Consider the following 17,340-nt stretch of genomic DNA (forward strand, 5'->3'; position numbering starts at 1 on the left):
CGATGTTGACCATACGTCCGTAATGGGTTTAATTAACATTTCATATTATATTAATACATACTGTACACATGGCATCTTTCGAATGTTATTGGTGGCCCTGCAAAGGTGTGCTTTAAGTTTCATACAGTTGCAGAAGACACAACAGCTCCAGTGTTTTACAGCTTTTGGATCACAAATAGCAATAATTATATACTGTCTGAGCAATGCTAGGTTAATCAATGATTAATACCTAAAAATGCTTCTACATTTGCAGCCAAAATAGGGACAATATGGAAATGTGTAAAACTCTACCAAATCTTGCAATGCAGTAAAAGCATTTAACAATGCCTTTAGGTAATGACATTACAACAAAATCTTTCATTTTCTTCACATTTACAGTTCTATAGATTTAGGACCTGATTCAGAGGCGCAAGCAATGTCAATTTAGGATGCAGTACAGTGATTTTCGCCACTCGCAAGCACTATACCTGTACTGCGCAGAGCAGTTATTGATTAGCGATTGTAGGACGCAAAGAGACTTTATTCACAGGTGACAGGTAGTCGGTGTTTGGGGGAGGTAAAGGAGGGTGGCTAGAAAAACACATATCTGGACCGTTTTCTGGGCATGTCCTAATCAGCCACTGCATATGTATATGCCCCAGCGCCTTAGATGAGGTCTCATTCTTGGACAGCATATGCCTGCTCAGAGGAGCGATGGTGTGTGCAATATATCCGCTATTGTACGTAAGCAGATGTGAGACGACGGCAGTGGGCGTCTCTGTTCACAAGAGGGTAGCTAAATCATTAGCCTTTGTGACTTTGCACTCACCACTGAAAACCAGGGAGATGAGTCACAAATGATGAATAAAGATCCTTAAAGCAATTTTAGAGAAATCAGTTATTTGTGTATATAGATCATAATCTTATGATGAATTTGTGAGAAAAAAAACAAAAAAAAACAAGCACAGTAGCAAAATTGCATTTAACGATTAATGATAGGTGACTGCAAATGTCCATTTCATCCTCCAGGAGTATGCTTCTAAACCTCTATACTAACGGTCCTTTCACTCTCACCTTGTGCTTTGCATGAAAATCAAATTAAATATATTACAAAAAAGGAAAGCAATTCCATATATAGAAAGAATATAGATACTTGATACAGTCTGGCTAACTTAGATGGAAACCCTCATGTAAAATATCCAATAACTAGATGATTATTGCTCACGTTGGGGTGCTAAGCTTTATTATAGTAAATCACAAGGATATAAATATTTTTTGTCATCAAATGCAAAAATTACTGAGTGCTAATATTTGTGCTAATATTTTAGGTTTATTGCTAGGCATCCAATTTATTAATGAGAGTTTATACTGTATTTTTTAACTTTGCTAGCATGGTACTCTCACCTATTTTTCTATTAGTATGCAGATGTGTCTTATTAATGTGTTTGCTTCTAATTGTAAAGAGCAACAGATTACGCTGATGCTATACAGATGTTAATAACCACCAACACTCAAATCTCCAAATATAAACAGAATAAATAAGATTTTACTTACCGGTAAATCTATTTCTCGTAGTCCGTAGTGGATGCTGGGGACTCCGTAAGGACCATGGGGAATAGACGGGCTCCGCAGGAGACAGGGCACTCTAAGAAAGAATTAGGACTACTGGTGTGCTCTGGCTCCTCCCTCTATGTCCCTCCTCCAGACCTCAGTTATGGAAACTGTGCCCGGAAGAGCTGACAGTACAAGGAAAGGATTTTGGAATCCAGGGTAAGACTCATACCAGCCACACCAATCACACCGTATAGCTTGTGATAAACTTACCCAGTTAACAGTATGAACAACTACAGAGCACCAGATAAACCTGATGCAACCATAACATAGCCCTTATTTAAGCAATAACTATATACAAATATTGCAGAAGAAGTCCGCACTTGGGACGGGCGCCCGGCATCCACTACGGACTACGAGAAATAGATTTACCGGTAAGTAAAATCTTATTTTCTCTAACGTCCTAGTGGATGCTGGGGACTCCGTAAGGACCATGGGGATTATACCAAAGCTCCCAAAACGGGCGGGAGAGTGCGGATGACTCTGCAGCACCGAATGAGCAAACACAAGGTCCTCCTCAGCCAGGGTATCAAACTTGTAGAACTTTGCAAAGGTGTTTGAACCTGACCAAGTAGCCGCTCGGCAAAGCTGTAATGCCGAGACCCCTCGGGCAGCCACCCAAGAAGAGCCCACCTTCCTTGTGGAATGGGCCTTAACTGATTTAGGCAGCGGCAACCCTGCCGCAGAATGAGCCTGCTGAATCGTGTTACAGATCCAGCGAGCAATAGTTTGCTTTGAAGCAGGAGCACCCAGCTTGTTGGATGCATACAGGATAAACAGCGACTCAGTTTTCCTGACTCCATCCGTTCTGGCTACATAAACCTTCAAAGCCCTGACTACATCTAGTAACTTGGAATCCTCCAAGTCACGAGTAGCCGCAGGCACCACAATAGGTTGGTTCAAATGAAAAGAGGACACCACTTTTGGCAGAAATTGCGGACGAGTCCGTAATTCTGCCCTGTCCATATGGAAAACCAGATAGGGGCTTTTATGTGACAAAGCCGCCAATTCTGACACACGCCTAGCCGAAGCTAAGGCTAATAGCATGACCACCTTCCACGTGAGATATTTTAACTCTACGGTTTTAAGTGGCTCAAACCAGTGTGATTTCAGGAAACTCAACACCACGTTAAGATCCCAAGGTGCCACTGGTGGCACAAAAAGGGGGCTGAATATGCAGCACTCCCTTTACAAACGACTGAACTTCAGGAAGAGAAGCCAGTTCCTTTTGAAAGAAAATGGATAGGGCTGAAATCTGGATCTTAATGGACCCCAATTTTAAGCCCAAAGACACTCCCGAATGTAGGAAGTGAAGGAAACAGCCCAGCTGGAATTCCTCTGTAGGGGCATTCCTGGCCTCACACCAAGCAACCTATTTTCGCCATATACGGTGATAATGTTTAGCCGTCACGTCCTTCCTAGCCTTTATTAGCGTAGGAATAACCTCATCCGGAATGCCTTTTTCTGCTAGGATCCGGCGTTCAACCGCCATGCCGTCAGACGCAGCCGCGGTAAGTCTTGGAACAGACAGGGCCCCTGTTGCAGCAGATCCTATCTGAGAGGCAGAGGCCATGGGTCCTCTGTGAGCATTTCTTGCAGTTCCGGATACCAAGTCCTTCTTGGCCAATCCGGAACAACGAGTATTGTCTCACTCCTCTTTTTCTCATGATTCTCAGCACCTTGGGTATGAGAGGAAGAGGAGGAAATACATAGACCGACTGGAACACCCACGGTGTCACTAGTGCGTCCACAGCTATCGCCTGAGGGTCTCTTGACCTGGCGCAATACATTTGTAGCTTTTTGTTGAGGCGGGATGCCATCATGTCCACCTGTGGCAGTTCCCATCGACTTGTAATCTGTGTGAAGACTTCTTGATGAAGTCCCCACTCTCCCGGGTGGAGGTCGTGCCTACTGAGGAAGTCTGCTTCCCAATTGTCCACTCCCGGAATGAACACTGCTGACAGTGCTTTTACGTGATTCTCCGCCCAGCGAAGAATTCTGGTGGCTTCCGCCATCGCCACCCTGCTCCTTGTGCCACCTTGGCGGTTTACATGAGCCACTGCGGTGATGTTGTCTGACGGAATCAGCACCGGATGGTTGCGACGCAGAGGTTCCGCTTGACTTAGGGCGTTGTATATGGCCCTTAGTTCCAGGATATTGATGTGCAGACAAGTCTCCTGACTTGACCACAGACCCTGGAAATTTCTTCCCTGTGTGACTGCCCCCCACCCTCGGAGGCTTGCATCCGTGGTCACCAGGACCCAGTCCTGAATGCCGAACCTGCGACCCTCGAGAAGGTGAGCACTCTGCAGCCACCACAGAAGAGACACCCTGGCCCTGGGGGATAGGGTGATCAGCCGATGCATCTGAAGATGCGATCCGGACCACTTGTCCAACAGATCCCACTGAAAGGTCCTCGCATGGAACCTGCCGAAGGGAATGGCCTCGTATGACGCCACCATCCTTCCCAGGACTCGCGTGCAGTGATGCACCGACACCTGTTTTGGTTTTAAGAGGTCTCTGACCAGAGTCACGAGCTCCTATGCCTTCTCCATCGGGAGAAAAACCTTCTTCTGGTCTGTGTCCAGAATCATGCCCAGGAAGGGCAGACGCATCGTAGGAATCAGCTGCGACTTTGGAATATTCAGAATCCAGCCGTGCTGTTGCAACACTTCCCGAGAGTGTGCAACGCTGATCAGCAACTGCTCTCTGGACCTCGCCTTTATGAGGAGATCGTCCAAGTATGGGATAATTGTGACTCCTTGCTTTCGCAGAAGCACCATCATTTCTGCCATTACCTTGGTAAATATTCTCGGTGCCGTGGACAGACCAAACGGCAACGTCTGGAATTGGTAATGACAGTCCTGTACCACAAATCTGAGGTACTCCTGATGAGGTGGATAAATGGGGACATGCAGGTAAGCATCCTTTGTGTCCAGAGACACCATAAAATCCCCCTCTTCCAGGCTTGCAATGACCGCTCTGAGCGATTCCATCTTGAACTTGAACCTTTTCAGGTAACTGTTCAGGGATTTTAAATTCAACATGGGTCTGACCGAACCGTCCGGTTTAGGACCACAAACATTGTCGAATAGTAACCCCTTCCTTGTTGAAGGAGGGGAACCTTTACCACCACCTGCTGGAGATATAATTTGTGAATTGCCGCTAACACTATTTCCCTCTCTATGGGGGAAGCTGGCAGGGCCGATTTGAGGTAACGGTGAGGGGGCATCACTTCGAATTCCAGCTTGTATCCCTGAGATACAATCTGTATAGCCCAGGGATCCACCCGTGAGCGAACCCACTGGTGGCTGAAATTTCGGAGACGCGCCCCCACCGATCCTGGCTCCACCTGTGGAGCCCCAGCATCATGCGGTGGATTTAGTGGAAGCCGGGGAGAACTTCTGTTCCTGGGAACTAGCTGTATTGTGCAGCTTCTTTCCTCTACCCCTGCCTCTGGCAAGAAAAGACGCACCTCGGACTCTCTTGCCTCTTTGTGATCGAAAGGACTGCATTTGGTAATATGGTGCTTTCTTAGGTTGTGAGGGAATATATGGCAAAAAATTTGACTTCCCAGCCGTAGCTGTGGAAACTAGGTCCGAGAGACCGTCCCCAAACAATTCCTCACCCTTGTAAGGTGAAACCTCCATGTGCTTTTTTGAGTCGGCATCACCTGTCCATTGCCGAGTCCACAGGACCCTTCTGGCAGAAATTGACATTGCATTTATTCTAGAGCCCAGTAGGCTAATGTCTCTCTGGGCATCTCTCATATATAGGACAGCGTCTTTTATATGCCCCAGGGTCAGTAATATAGTATCCTTGTCCAAGGTATCAAGTTCCTCAGATAAAGTATCTGTCCATGCTGCTACAGCACTACACATCCAGGCCGACGCAATTGCCGGCCTTAGTAGGGTACCTGAATGTGTATAAATGGACTTCAGGATACCTTCCTGCTTTCTATCCGCAGGATCTTTTAGGGTGGCCGTATCCTGTGACGGCAAGGCTACCTTCTTAGATAAGCGTGTCAAAGCTTTGTCTACCCTAGGGGAGGATTCCCAGCGTAGCCTGTCCGTTGGCGGGAAAGGATACGCCATAAGCAACCGTTTGGAAATCTGCATTTTTCTATCTGGAGATTCCCAAGCTTTTTCACATAACTCAGTTAACTCATGTGAAGGGGGAAAGGTCACTTCATGCCTTTTTTCCCCAAACATATAAACCCTCTGGTCAGGGACTGGGTTTTCCTCTGAGATGTGCAATACATCCTTCATTGCTATAATCATGTAGCGGATGGCTTTAGCCATTTTAGGCTGCAACTTTGCATCATCGCCATCGACACTGGAGTCAGAATCCGTGTCGATATCTGTGTCAACAATTTGGGATAGTGGGCGCTTCTGAGACCCTGACGGCCTCTGCGCTGTAGGAGCAGGCATGGGTTGAGACCCTGACTGTCCCAAGGCTTCAGGTTTATCCAACCTTTTATGCAAGGAATTAACATTATCATTTAAAACCTTCCACATATCCATCCAATCGGGCGTCGGCGGCGATCCCACATTCATTTGTACCTGCTCTGCTTCCACATAGCCTTCCTCGTCAAACATGCCGACACAAGTGTACCGACAGACCACCCCCACAAGGCCTTTTGGAGAGACAGAGAGAGAGTATGCCAGCACACAACCCCAGCGCTATATGACCCAGGAATTACACAGTAACTTAGTGTTTACCCAGTAGCTGCTGTATATACTGATTTTGCGCTAAATTTATGTGCCCCCCTCTTTTTTTACCCTCTTTCTACCGTGAATCTGCAGGTGAGAGCCTGGGGAGCTTCCTCTCAGCGGAGCTGTGGAGAGAAAATGGCGCTGTGAGTGCTGAGGAAGAAGCCCCGCCCCCTCAGCAGCAGGCTTCTGTCCCGCGATTTTGTGTAAAATAATGGCGGGGGCTCATGCATATATACAGTGCCCAACTGTATATATGCCCACTTTGCCAAGAGGTCTGTAATTGCTGCCCAGGGCGCCCTCCCCTGCGCCCTGCACCCTACAGTGACCGGAGTGTGTGGGTTTAATGTGGGAGCAATGGCGCACAGCTGCAGTGCTGTGCGCTACCTCATATGAAGACAGGAGTCTTCTGCCGCCGCTTTTGAAGTCTTCTTGCTTCTCACGCCGGCTTCTGGCTCTGCGAGGAGGGCGGCGGCGCGGCTCCGGGATCGGACGACCAAGGGTGCGTTCCTGTGTTCGATCCCTCTGGAGCTAATGGTGTCCAGTAGCCTAAGAAGCATGACCTATCCGCAGTTAGTAGGTTTGCTTCTCTCCCCTCAGTCCCACGTAGCAGAGAGTCTGTTGCCAGCAAATCTCTCTGAAAATAAAAAATCCTAACAAAATACTTTCTATTCAGCAAGCTCAGGAGAGCTCACTAAAGTGCACCCAGCTCGTCCGGGCACAGATTCAAACTGAGGTCTGGAGGAGGGACATAGAGGGAGGAGCCAGTGCACACCAGTATTCCTAATTCTTTCTTAAAGTGCCCTGTCTCCTGCGGAGCCCGTCTATTCCCCATAGTCCTTACGGAGTCCCCAGCATCCACTAGGACGTTAGAGAAATTGCAATTTATAGTTAGTGAAGAATGACCATCAGCTTGTTATTAACGGAGATAAAGGATGTGCCCACTATTACTTTTAGTCCCCCCTTGACTGAAAATGGGTACTAGGCTCTGAGATTGTCCGAGACCCCTGTCGTCAAGACATGATGTGAGGGAGAGAAAATAATCTAAGATAAAGTTACAGACAGAAAAAAATATAAAAAAATAAAAGAATTGCAGGTGCATTTGATAGATTTGCTAGTGCTCTTGATAGCAAACTGTATCATGCCACACTCTTACCGCTTGGTCTTTTTCATATAGGTAAAAGGTAAATACCTCTCACCCTAAATGTCATATGCCTATACTGAAGAGTTAAGCTTAAAGATGGACAATCACGCCTCATCATCTGGACGATCTGCCCGATATCTGTGGCTTGCCCAGATAATTGTTCACTGTATGTGCACGATCGAGCCAAAAACATCATGTCACATTGGCCAGTGTATCCCCTGCCGTGGCCAACCGATGGACATTTCCCTTGTTCCGTCACATGGAAAGGAACAGGGTAATGTCTCCTTCCCAGGGGAGGAGCGCAGATATCGGGTGCAGTAAACAGTGAGATCTCACAGTGTACTTTATGTCCACAATATCTGCTGAGTTGCAGCCTACCAGATAAAATAACTGTTGGTCTGACAGGCATTTTACAAATGGTTTAAAACACTAAAACCTGCAGTAAGTATTTGATTTATCCAGCCAATAATAGACACCTTGGTTTTCGTAAAAAAAACTAATATGACATACACCAGTAATGTTTTAAGAAATCAAAAACAAATCCACCTTTAGGTAGTTTACCAGAACATTTTGGTTCCCTTCCGTGTGAAATCTACTTAAGTTGCAACTCTATCAGACCTCTAATTACAAATAATATAATAATTTGAATACATTATAAAAGATTGTATCTGAATGTACAAGACGATTATGTGTTGAAAAGTCACCTCATGCAGATAAGATGGGATTGTAATCAAAGAATGGAAATTTGTAGCTAGGTAAATGTCTCGCAGAGAAAGTCATCAATTTAACCTTACCCTAAAGGGTTTATTTCTGCTCTTTCAATAAAAAGTAATCAATTACTTATTACCTGCTGTAATCAACAATGAACTCTGGTAACAATGAATATGAGAATCAGAAGCAGCATATCCATGCTAGAAACAATTATTTCTTATTGAACGCAAGAGCAAAATAGGCAAGGTTTAACGACGGAAGCAGCAATGAAACATAGACAATTTTACATTACTAACTAATCAATAAATCAAGTTTCATTGGTCTGGCATCCATCTTAATTTCCTAACTACCTTTATCTCTGTTAACACAGTGAATGAGCAGCAGCTAAAGAGCCAGTATACTGTATATACCATACAGTAGCAATTTACACTATATGCATATTATATTTTAGATGGATGCATGGTCATTATTTCTACACAGATGTAGTCACAGGTTTAAAAAAAAAAAAAAAAACATTACTACACAAAAATGTGTTTTACTATTATACATATAATAAAGTAAATGTTTACTCGCATCAAGTAAAATTAATTTCCATATACCATGCGCATAGATGAAATACTAGATTTACTGCCCACCTGTGCTCCCCGATCATTGACCAATTCCACCGACCATCTGCCTTCATACTGGATCCACACAAATATTCCTCCATCTGCATCGCAGGTTGCCAACTTTTGGAAAGGTTCGTTCCATCTCACTAACACCACCTGAAAAACAACACAAACAAGATCAATCAACATTTCCAATGGCTCTGTGCATGAGCTTAATGCATCTTTCCTTGTTATGACTCATTAACTTCTAATTTATCTCTTGAAGTTAGAACTGTCAACCATTTATCACTGCATGGAGAAGTCTTTAGAGAGTGCTCTAAAGGTACTCTGAAGATAGAAATTAGTCAGGCACAAGAACAATTGATCAAATACGAAGGTTTGAGCTGTAGCACACAAAAACAACTACATTCCCCTTTTTTAAATGAAATATGTGCAAATTCTTAAAACTTGGAGCATACATACATATAATGGTTTTTTTGGCTTACAGAAATGTTTTACACAAAAAAACACAAAATCGAGGACTGCGCTTCTTGCTTTACTTGATATAATAAGCTGCTTGTGGAGGAATAAGAGGATTCCACGTTCCTCTCAGTATATACAGATAAATAATACAAAGGGTTACCTCCCAGCGCTAATTTAATCAAGTGTGATGTTGACTCACACCACCCAATGTATTTAAATATCTATTAGTAATAGTACAAATACAGACCAGATAAAAGTTCAATTTTTATATTTTTATTTGTTTAAGAAAAAAGATGATCATCTATTCAATGAACATTCAAACGAATAAAACTCAATAGTGATTCCTAATACCGGTATACATGGACATAACATACAGGGTGTAGTACGGGTGACCGGCGGTCTCCTGACCGCCGGTCACCTTACCGACGCCGGGATCCCGGCAGCATACCGACGCCGGGATCCCGGCGGGGAGGGGCGAGTGCAGCAAGCCCCTTGCGGGCTCGCTGCGCTCGCCACGCTGCGGGCTCGGTGGCGACCTGCGGTCGCCACAGGTTCTATTCCCACTCTATGGTGTCGTGGACACCCACGAGTGGAAATAGTCCCTGTTGGTCGGCATGCCGACCATCGGGATAGTGAGCCGTCGGGCTCACGGAGGAGGTCATGTGACTGTCGGTCAGCCGACCGGCGGTCACATGCCTACCACCCAACATACATACATATAACATATATAGGCTAGTGATACGCCTGTTGGCGATTTACTCACTTTCTTAGCCGTAATATTTCTATTCTAAATTCAGTATGGTGTCAGATATACCACTCCAGTACTATACTCAGTTGCTGGAAAAAATTGCACTTAAGAGTCTCCTTATTATGTCTTTCGTCCTCGCCTGTCTAAGCAGGCTTCATCCTGATGAAGCCTGCTTAGACAGGCGAAACTAGTAGATCGCAGAGCAGGCTTGTCTACCCTCCCGCATTCAGCGGGAGGCTCCCGATATTTCAATGAGCCTCCCGCTGCCCCGCACACATTGCCAGCCCTCCCGGTTTTTACGAGCTCCTACTTGAAAATCCGCAATGCAGGGTGGGCTGCAAGGGAAAGGTCATGGCCGGCCACCTCACCGCGTGTTTGTGGGTAGCGGTGCCCGTCTTGTGCAGTATGGAGCCGGGCAGTCTGAGCGGCAGGAGCAGTGTCGGGGAACTAATGAGAGCAGAGCAGCTTCCTGTGAAGCTCATACTGTAGCCTGGCAGCCAGGGCTCTGCATCACTGTGGCTGGACTCGCCCATCACACTCACCCACTGCATGTAACAGGCCAGCTTTCCTCTTCCTGGTTCCTGCATGTGCCTGCCTTGATCTACCTCCCCTCACCTCACTGTCCATGGGCCGGATCCCTGCTCTTCACAGGAGACAGCAACAAAAGCCAGGTGGGTGCTGTCTGTACTGGGGGTCATATGGGGGTGGGGGGCTGTGTATTGTGTAGAGTGCTACTGGGTGTAATATGGGGGGAGGGGGCTGTGTAAAATGTAGTGTAATGTGCTGCTGGGTGTAATATGGGGGGGCTGTGTATAGTGCTACTGGGTGTAATATGGGGGGAGGGGGCTGTGTATAGTGCTACTGGGTGTAATATGGGGGGAGGGGGCAGTGTAAAATGTAGTGTAATGTGCTGCTGGGTGTAATATGGGGGGGCTGTGTATAGTGCTACTGGGTGTAATATGGGGGGGAGGGGGCTGTGTAAAATGTAGTGTAATGTGCTGCTGGGTGTAATATGGGGGGGCTGTGTATAGTGCTACTGGGTGTAATATGGGGGGGAGGGGGCTGTGTAAAATGTAGTGTAATGTGCTGCTGGGTGTAATATGGGGGGGCTGTGTATAGTGCTACTGGGTGTAATATGGGGGGGAGGGGGCTGTGTAAAATGTAGTGTAATGTGCTGCTGGGTGTAAGATGGAGGGGCTGTGTATAGTGCTACTGGGTGTAATATGGGGGAGGGGGCTGTGTAAAATGTAGTGTAATGTGCTGCTGGGTGTAAGATGGAGGGGCTGTGTATAGTGCTACTGGGTGTAATATGGGGGGAGGGGGCTGTGTAAAATGTAGTGTAATGTGCTGCTGGGTGTAATATGGGGGGGGCTGTGTATAGTGCTCCTGGGTGTAATATGGGGGGGAGGGGGCTGTGTAAAATGTAGTGTAATGTGCTGCTGGGTGTAATATGGGGGGCTGTGTATAGTGCTACTGGGTGTAATATGGGGGGAGGGGGCTGTGTAAAATGTAGTGTAATGTGCTGCTGGGTGTAATATGGGGGGTGGCTGTGTATAGTACTACTGGGTGTAATATGGGGGGGGAGGGGGCTGTATAAAATGTAGTGTAATGTGCTGCTGAGTGTAATATGGGGGGCTGTGTATAGTGCTACTGGGTGTAATATGGGGGGGAGGGGGCTGTGTAAAATGTAGTGTAATGTGCTGCTGGGTGTAATATGGGGGACTGTGTATAGTGCTACTGGGTGTAATATGGGGGGAGGGGGCTGTGTATAGTGCTACTGGGTGTAATATGGGGGGAGGGGGCTGTGTAAAATGTAGTGTAATGTGCTGCTGGGTGTAAGATGGGGGGGCTGTGTATAGTGCTACTGGGTGTAATATGGGGGGAGGGGGCTGTGTAAAATGTAGTGTAATGTGCTGCTGAGTGTAATATGGGGGGCTGTGTATAGTGCTACTGGGTGTAATATGGGGGGGGAGGGGGCTGTGTAAAATGTAGTGTAATGTGCTGCTGGGTGTAAGATGGGGGGCTGTGTATAGTGCTACTGGGTGTAATATGGGGGGAGGGGGCTGTGTAAAATGTAGTGTAATGTGCTGCAGGGTGTAATATGGGGGGGGGGCTGTGTATAGTGCTGCTGGGTGTAATATGCGGGGGAGGGGGCTGTGTAAAATGTAGTGTAATGTGCTGCTGGGTGTAATATGGGGGGGGGGCTGTGTATAGTGCTACTGGGTGTAATATGGGGGGAGGGGGCTGTGTAAAATGTAGTGTAATGTGCTGCTGGGTGTAATATGGGGGGACTGTGTATAGTGCTACTGGGTGTAATATATGGGGGAGGGGGCTGTGTAAAATGTAGTGTAATGTGCTGCTGGGTGTAATATGGGGGGGCTGTGTATAGTGTTACTGGGTGTAATATGGGGGGAGGGGGCTGTGTAAAATGTAGTGTAATGTGCTGCTGGGTGTAAGATGGAGGGGCTGTGTATAGCGTAGAGTGCTACTCAGACTTGCCTACCATCCCGCATTCAGCGGGAAGCTCCCGGTTTTGACCTCAACCTCTCGCTGCCCCGCAAATCTGCCCGGTTCTCCCGTTTTTTAAACTATTTTATTGAGACTATGCGGACTGCGCATGCGCCAGTTGGGAAGTACCGTGGGCCGGGCCTGGATATTGCTTTATTGCTGGCCACCGTGGGGTTATCGTGCGCAGCTGGCAGGGAGGCTGTGTGCGCGGCAGCAGCAGAAGAGTCCCCAGCAGTGAAGGCAGCGGAGACCCCAGCAGCAGCGGCAGCGGAAACTCCATCAATGGCGACTGCAGAGACCTCATCACCAGTGGCGGCAGCAGCACAGAATGTAATCCAAAAATGCCAGCCTGCGTCTTGGATGGGGTCCATGTGGCTGGGGTGGGGAGAGCAGGACAGGGCTGAAGAAAATTAACAAAGTGGGTACTGAGTGATGGGTGCTGAGTGATTACATGTTATTGCTGCCCAAGCTGACTATCACTCATCCTAGGGGGAGCGCTGACAGTATTATAGGAACAGGGACAGTGTTACAGGGATAGTGTCAGAGTTACAGGGACAGTGTCAGCATTATAGTATAGGGTCAGCGTTATAGGGACTAGGTCAGAGTTACAGGGGGAGGGTCAGTGTTATAGTACAGGGTCAGCGTTATAAGTATAGGGTCAGCGTTATAGGCATAGTGTCAGAGTTACAGGGGGAGGGTCAGTGTTATAGTACAGGGTCAGCGTTATAAGTATAGGGTCAGCGTTATAGGAACTGGGTCAGAGTTACAGGGGGACGGTAGGTGTTATAGCATAGGGTCAGTGTTACAGGGATAGGGTCAGCATTATAGGGTCAGAGTTATAGGGGGAGGGTCAGTGTTATAGTATAGGGTCAGTGTTATAGGGTCAGGGACAGCATTATAGGGCCAGGGTCAGCGTTATAGGGCCAGAGTTGCAGGGACAGGGTCAGTGTTACAGGGATAGGGACAGCGTTATAGGGCCAGGGTCAGCATTATAGTATAGTATAGTGTCAGCGATATAGGGATAGGGTCAGCGATACAGGGATAGGGTCAGCGTTACAGGGATAGGGTCAGCGTTACAGGGATAGGGTCAGCGTTACAGGGATAGGGTCAGCGTTACAGGGATAGGGACAGCGTTATAGGGCCAGGGTCAGCATTATAGTATAGGATAGGGTCAGCGATATAGGGATAGGGTCAGCGTTACAGGGATAGGGTCAGCGTTATAGTATAGTATAGTGTCAGTGTTATAGGGATAGTGAATAAATTATGAAAGCGCTGTCCAATAACAGAGTATTTATTAAGCAATTAAGATCAACCATAAAATCACATTTAAAACCACATATACTCATTATTTCTTTTACTTAACACTCTCAGAGATCATACAAGACAATAATAGCACTTCATGTAACAATTTCAGCTGTACGGGGTGGATACACTTGCAATATCAGCATACTATGTTGCAATTATTTAAACTGAATGTATCCACACCAATACAATTCTCCACAACATGCGTTGGGATAATTCTGCGGTCTTCTGTGACTAATGAATATTACATTTTAAATGACAGTTCCAAACAATTCCAGAGGATAGCAATATTGATATGCCCCAATCTTTGGGATAATATTCTTGAAACTTGGATACGCTTACCGAATGAATAGCTCTCCTGCTTTGGAGAGGCAGGTCCAGTTCCAATTGATGGTACGGACGGCGTTCCCGTCGGAGGCTATCGGCTGGCGTGCGGTCCAATACTTTGTGCACTCCCCGGCTTCACTGCACTAGGGATGACTACAGGAGTAGCTGATTCAGCAATATGTAATTGGCGGCCGCGCCCTTGGCTGGGTGCTCGTCTCCGTCGCACAGATTCTCCGGTGGCTCTGGTGTGCAGGATTTTACAGACCACCTCCCAGTACTTATATCCACATAGGGACTGCAGGAGTAACTAGTTCAGCAATATGTTGAGGCGGCACCACCTTTGGCTGGGCGCTTGTCTCCTTCGCACAGCGTCTATTCACTGGAGATAGGAGAGGGGGCATGCCAGCAGCGCACAGATCGCTGGGCATGCCCCGAGTGATGAAAACGGGGTGTGGATCACATTCACGGGCCCTCCCACAAAGACACGCCCATTTTAACAGGCCACACCCCTTTTATGGGCGCACGCTTCGCGCGCGCATATATTTCACTCTTTCAGAGTGACAAAAGTTTCAGAGTGACAAGAGTTAGATGCACCCTTTGGGTCGAGCATGACACGAAGCATTCTGCTTACACCTACAATCTCCCTGATACTAGTTTTCAAAAGTAGGCAAGTATGTCGCAGAGGCACCAGCAAACGTCTGCCAGCAGACACCTGATGTTTATGCTTCTAGCCACAAGAAAGTACAGTAAGTCTTTTGGATACAAAGCTTTGGGAATTAACAGAGGATGTATTTCTTTGACTCCATTGTAATAAGCCCATTATGAAGACTGAGTTTTAGCACTATATAAGAGAACGAAAGACATAATAAGGAGACTCTTGAGTGCAGATTTTTCCAGCAACTGAGTATAGTACTGGAGTGGTATATCTGACACCATACTGAATTTGGAATAGAAATATCACGGCTAAGAAAGTGAGTAAATCGCCAACAGGTGTATCACTAGCCTATATATGTTATATGTATGTATGTTATGTCCATGTTATAGTATACCGGTATTAGGAATCACTATTGAGTTTTATTCGTTTGAATGTTCATTGAATAGATGATCATCTTTTTTCTTAAACAAATAAAAATATAAAAATTTAACTTTTATCTGGTCTGTATTTGTACTATTACTAATAGATATTTAAATACATTGGGTGGTGTGAGTCAACATCACACTTGATTAAATTAGCGCTGGGAGGTAACCCTTGTTTTGTTTACAGAAATGTTTTGCCTTGCTGCAGTCGCTCCAAACACCCCCGCCTGGCATGACAGGTCGAGTGAGAATCTTTTAGCTTAGGTGTCCTTTTTTGCAGAAAATGGGGTATATTTACTAAAATTCGTATTTTCCCGTTTGAGGTCAAAGTTCAATCACGAATGACATCGAAAGTGTAAAGTTGCAACTTTTTGAATTTAGTACGACTAATTTACTAAGCTGTCGTATTCTGCATTTTCGGATTTACCGATGTCGATGTCATTCGTTTTTTTTTGGCAGTGTTTTACGTGAGTGACTGGTAAAACACTGCCGACTTTAATACAATGAATCTTGGCCGGATCTGAGAGATCCGTGCTGGGCTTCATTGTGCACCTTTAAAAAAAATGTAATCGATGTTAAAATAAAATAAAAAATTGCGTGGGGTCCCCCCTCCTAAGCCAAACCAGCCTCGGGCTCTTTGAGCCGGTCCTGGTTGCAAAAATATGGGGGGAAAAATGTCAGGGGTTCCCCCATATTTAAACAACCAGCACCGGGCTCTGCGCCTGGTCCTGGTTCCAAAAATACGGGGGACAAAGCGTAGGGGTCCCCCGTATTTCTGAAACCAGCACCGGGCTCCACTAGCCAGATACATAATGCCACAGCCGGGGGACACTTTTATATAGGTCCCGGCGGCCCTGGCATTACATAACCAACTAGTCACCCCTGGCCGGGGTACCCTGGAGGAGTGGGGACCCCTTCAATCAAGGGGTCTCCCCCCTCCAGCCACCCAAGGGCCAGGGGTGAAGCCCGAGGCTGTCCCCCCCTATCCCCATGATAGCCTTTTTGACAAAAAATGAATATTGCTTTTAGTAGCAGTACTACAAGTCCCAGCAAGCCTCCCCCGCAAGCTGGTACTTGGAGAACCACACGTACCAGCATGCAGAGGAAAACCGGGCCCGCTGGTACCTGTAGTACTACTACTAAAAAAATACCCCAATCAAAACATAAGACACACACCTTGATAGTAAAACTTTAATGCATACATCCACACCTCCATATACACATACTTACCTCTGTTCACACGAGGGTCGGTCCTCTTCTGGTGGAAACTTTGCGGTCAGCGGTGAGGTTACTTTCGGTCAACCGCTGACCACAAAGTTCCCACCATTGGTTACAATGGAGCGCATAGGCGCTACATTGTAACACTGCCGGGTGCTGCCTGTCATACAGTACAGGAGCACACAGCCAATCAGGAGGGTGCCACAATGTGGCGCTCCCTGATTGGCTGATGGAACCCTCTTAGACAAAAGTCAGAGGGGGTTTCTGGCATTCAGGGAAAGGGGTCCCATGCGAAAACATGGGGCCCCTTTCAGTGCGAGGTCGGGTATCCGTTTTGTTTTTTTGCCAAGTACCTGGATTACAAATGGATTTAAAAGAGGAGCCTTCTACACTGGATTTTGTGAGTATAATTTTTTCAACAGGTACACCATGGATTCTACATGGAGAAGAGGACCGACCCTCGTGTGAACATAGGTAAGTATGTGTATATGGAGGTGTGGATGTATGCATTAAAGTTTTACTATCAAGGTGTGTGTCTTATGTTTTGATTGGGGTATTTTTTTAGTAGTCGTACTACAGGTACCAGCGGGCCCGGTTTTCCTCCGCATGCTGGTACTTGTGGTTCTCCAAGTACCAGCTTGCGGGGGAGGCTTGCTGGGACTTGTAGTACTGCTACTAAAAACAATATTCATTTTTTGTCAAAAAGGCTATCAGCCTCCCATCCGCAACCCTTGGATGGGGGGGGGGACAGCCTCGGGCTTCACCCCTGGTCCTTGGGTGGCTGGAGGGGAGGGACCCCTTGATTGAAGGGGTCCCCACTCCTCCAGGGTAACCCGGCCAGGGGTGACTAGTTGGTTATGTAATGCCAGGGCCGCCGGGACCTATATAAAAGTGTCCCCCGGCTGTGGCATTATGTATCTGGCTAGTGGAGCC

At 46.8% G+C, this 17,340-nt stretch overlaps 1 protein-coding gene across 2 annotated transcripts in view; it reads right to left on the minus strand.

Moving 5' to 3' along the window:
- The window catches only part of TULP4 (TUB like protein 4), an 807,065-nt gene that overhangs the window by 346,851 nt on the left and 442,874 nt on the right, over nucleotides 1-17,340 (minus strand). For both annotated transcript variants that reach the window (XM_063917647.1, XM_063917648.1), the window contains one exon: nucleotides 8,793-8,921. In XM_063917647.1, the coding sequence (XP_063773717.1) occupies nucleotides 8,793-8,921 (129 nt within the window). The remainder of the gene's footprint in view (nucleotides 1-8,792; nucleotides 8,922-17,340) is intronic.

The sequence above is a fragment of the Pseudophryne corroboree genome, chromosome 4 (genome assembly GCF_028390025.1).
Source record: "Pseudophryne corroboree isolate aPseCor3 chromosome 4, aPseCor3.hap2, whole genome shotgun sequence".
NCBI classification, from domain to species: domain Eukaryota; kingdom Metazoa; phylum Chordata; class Amphibia; order Anura; family Myobatrachidae; genus Pseudophryne; species Pseudophryne corroboree.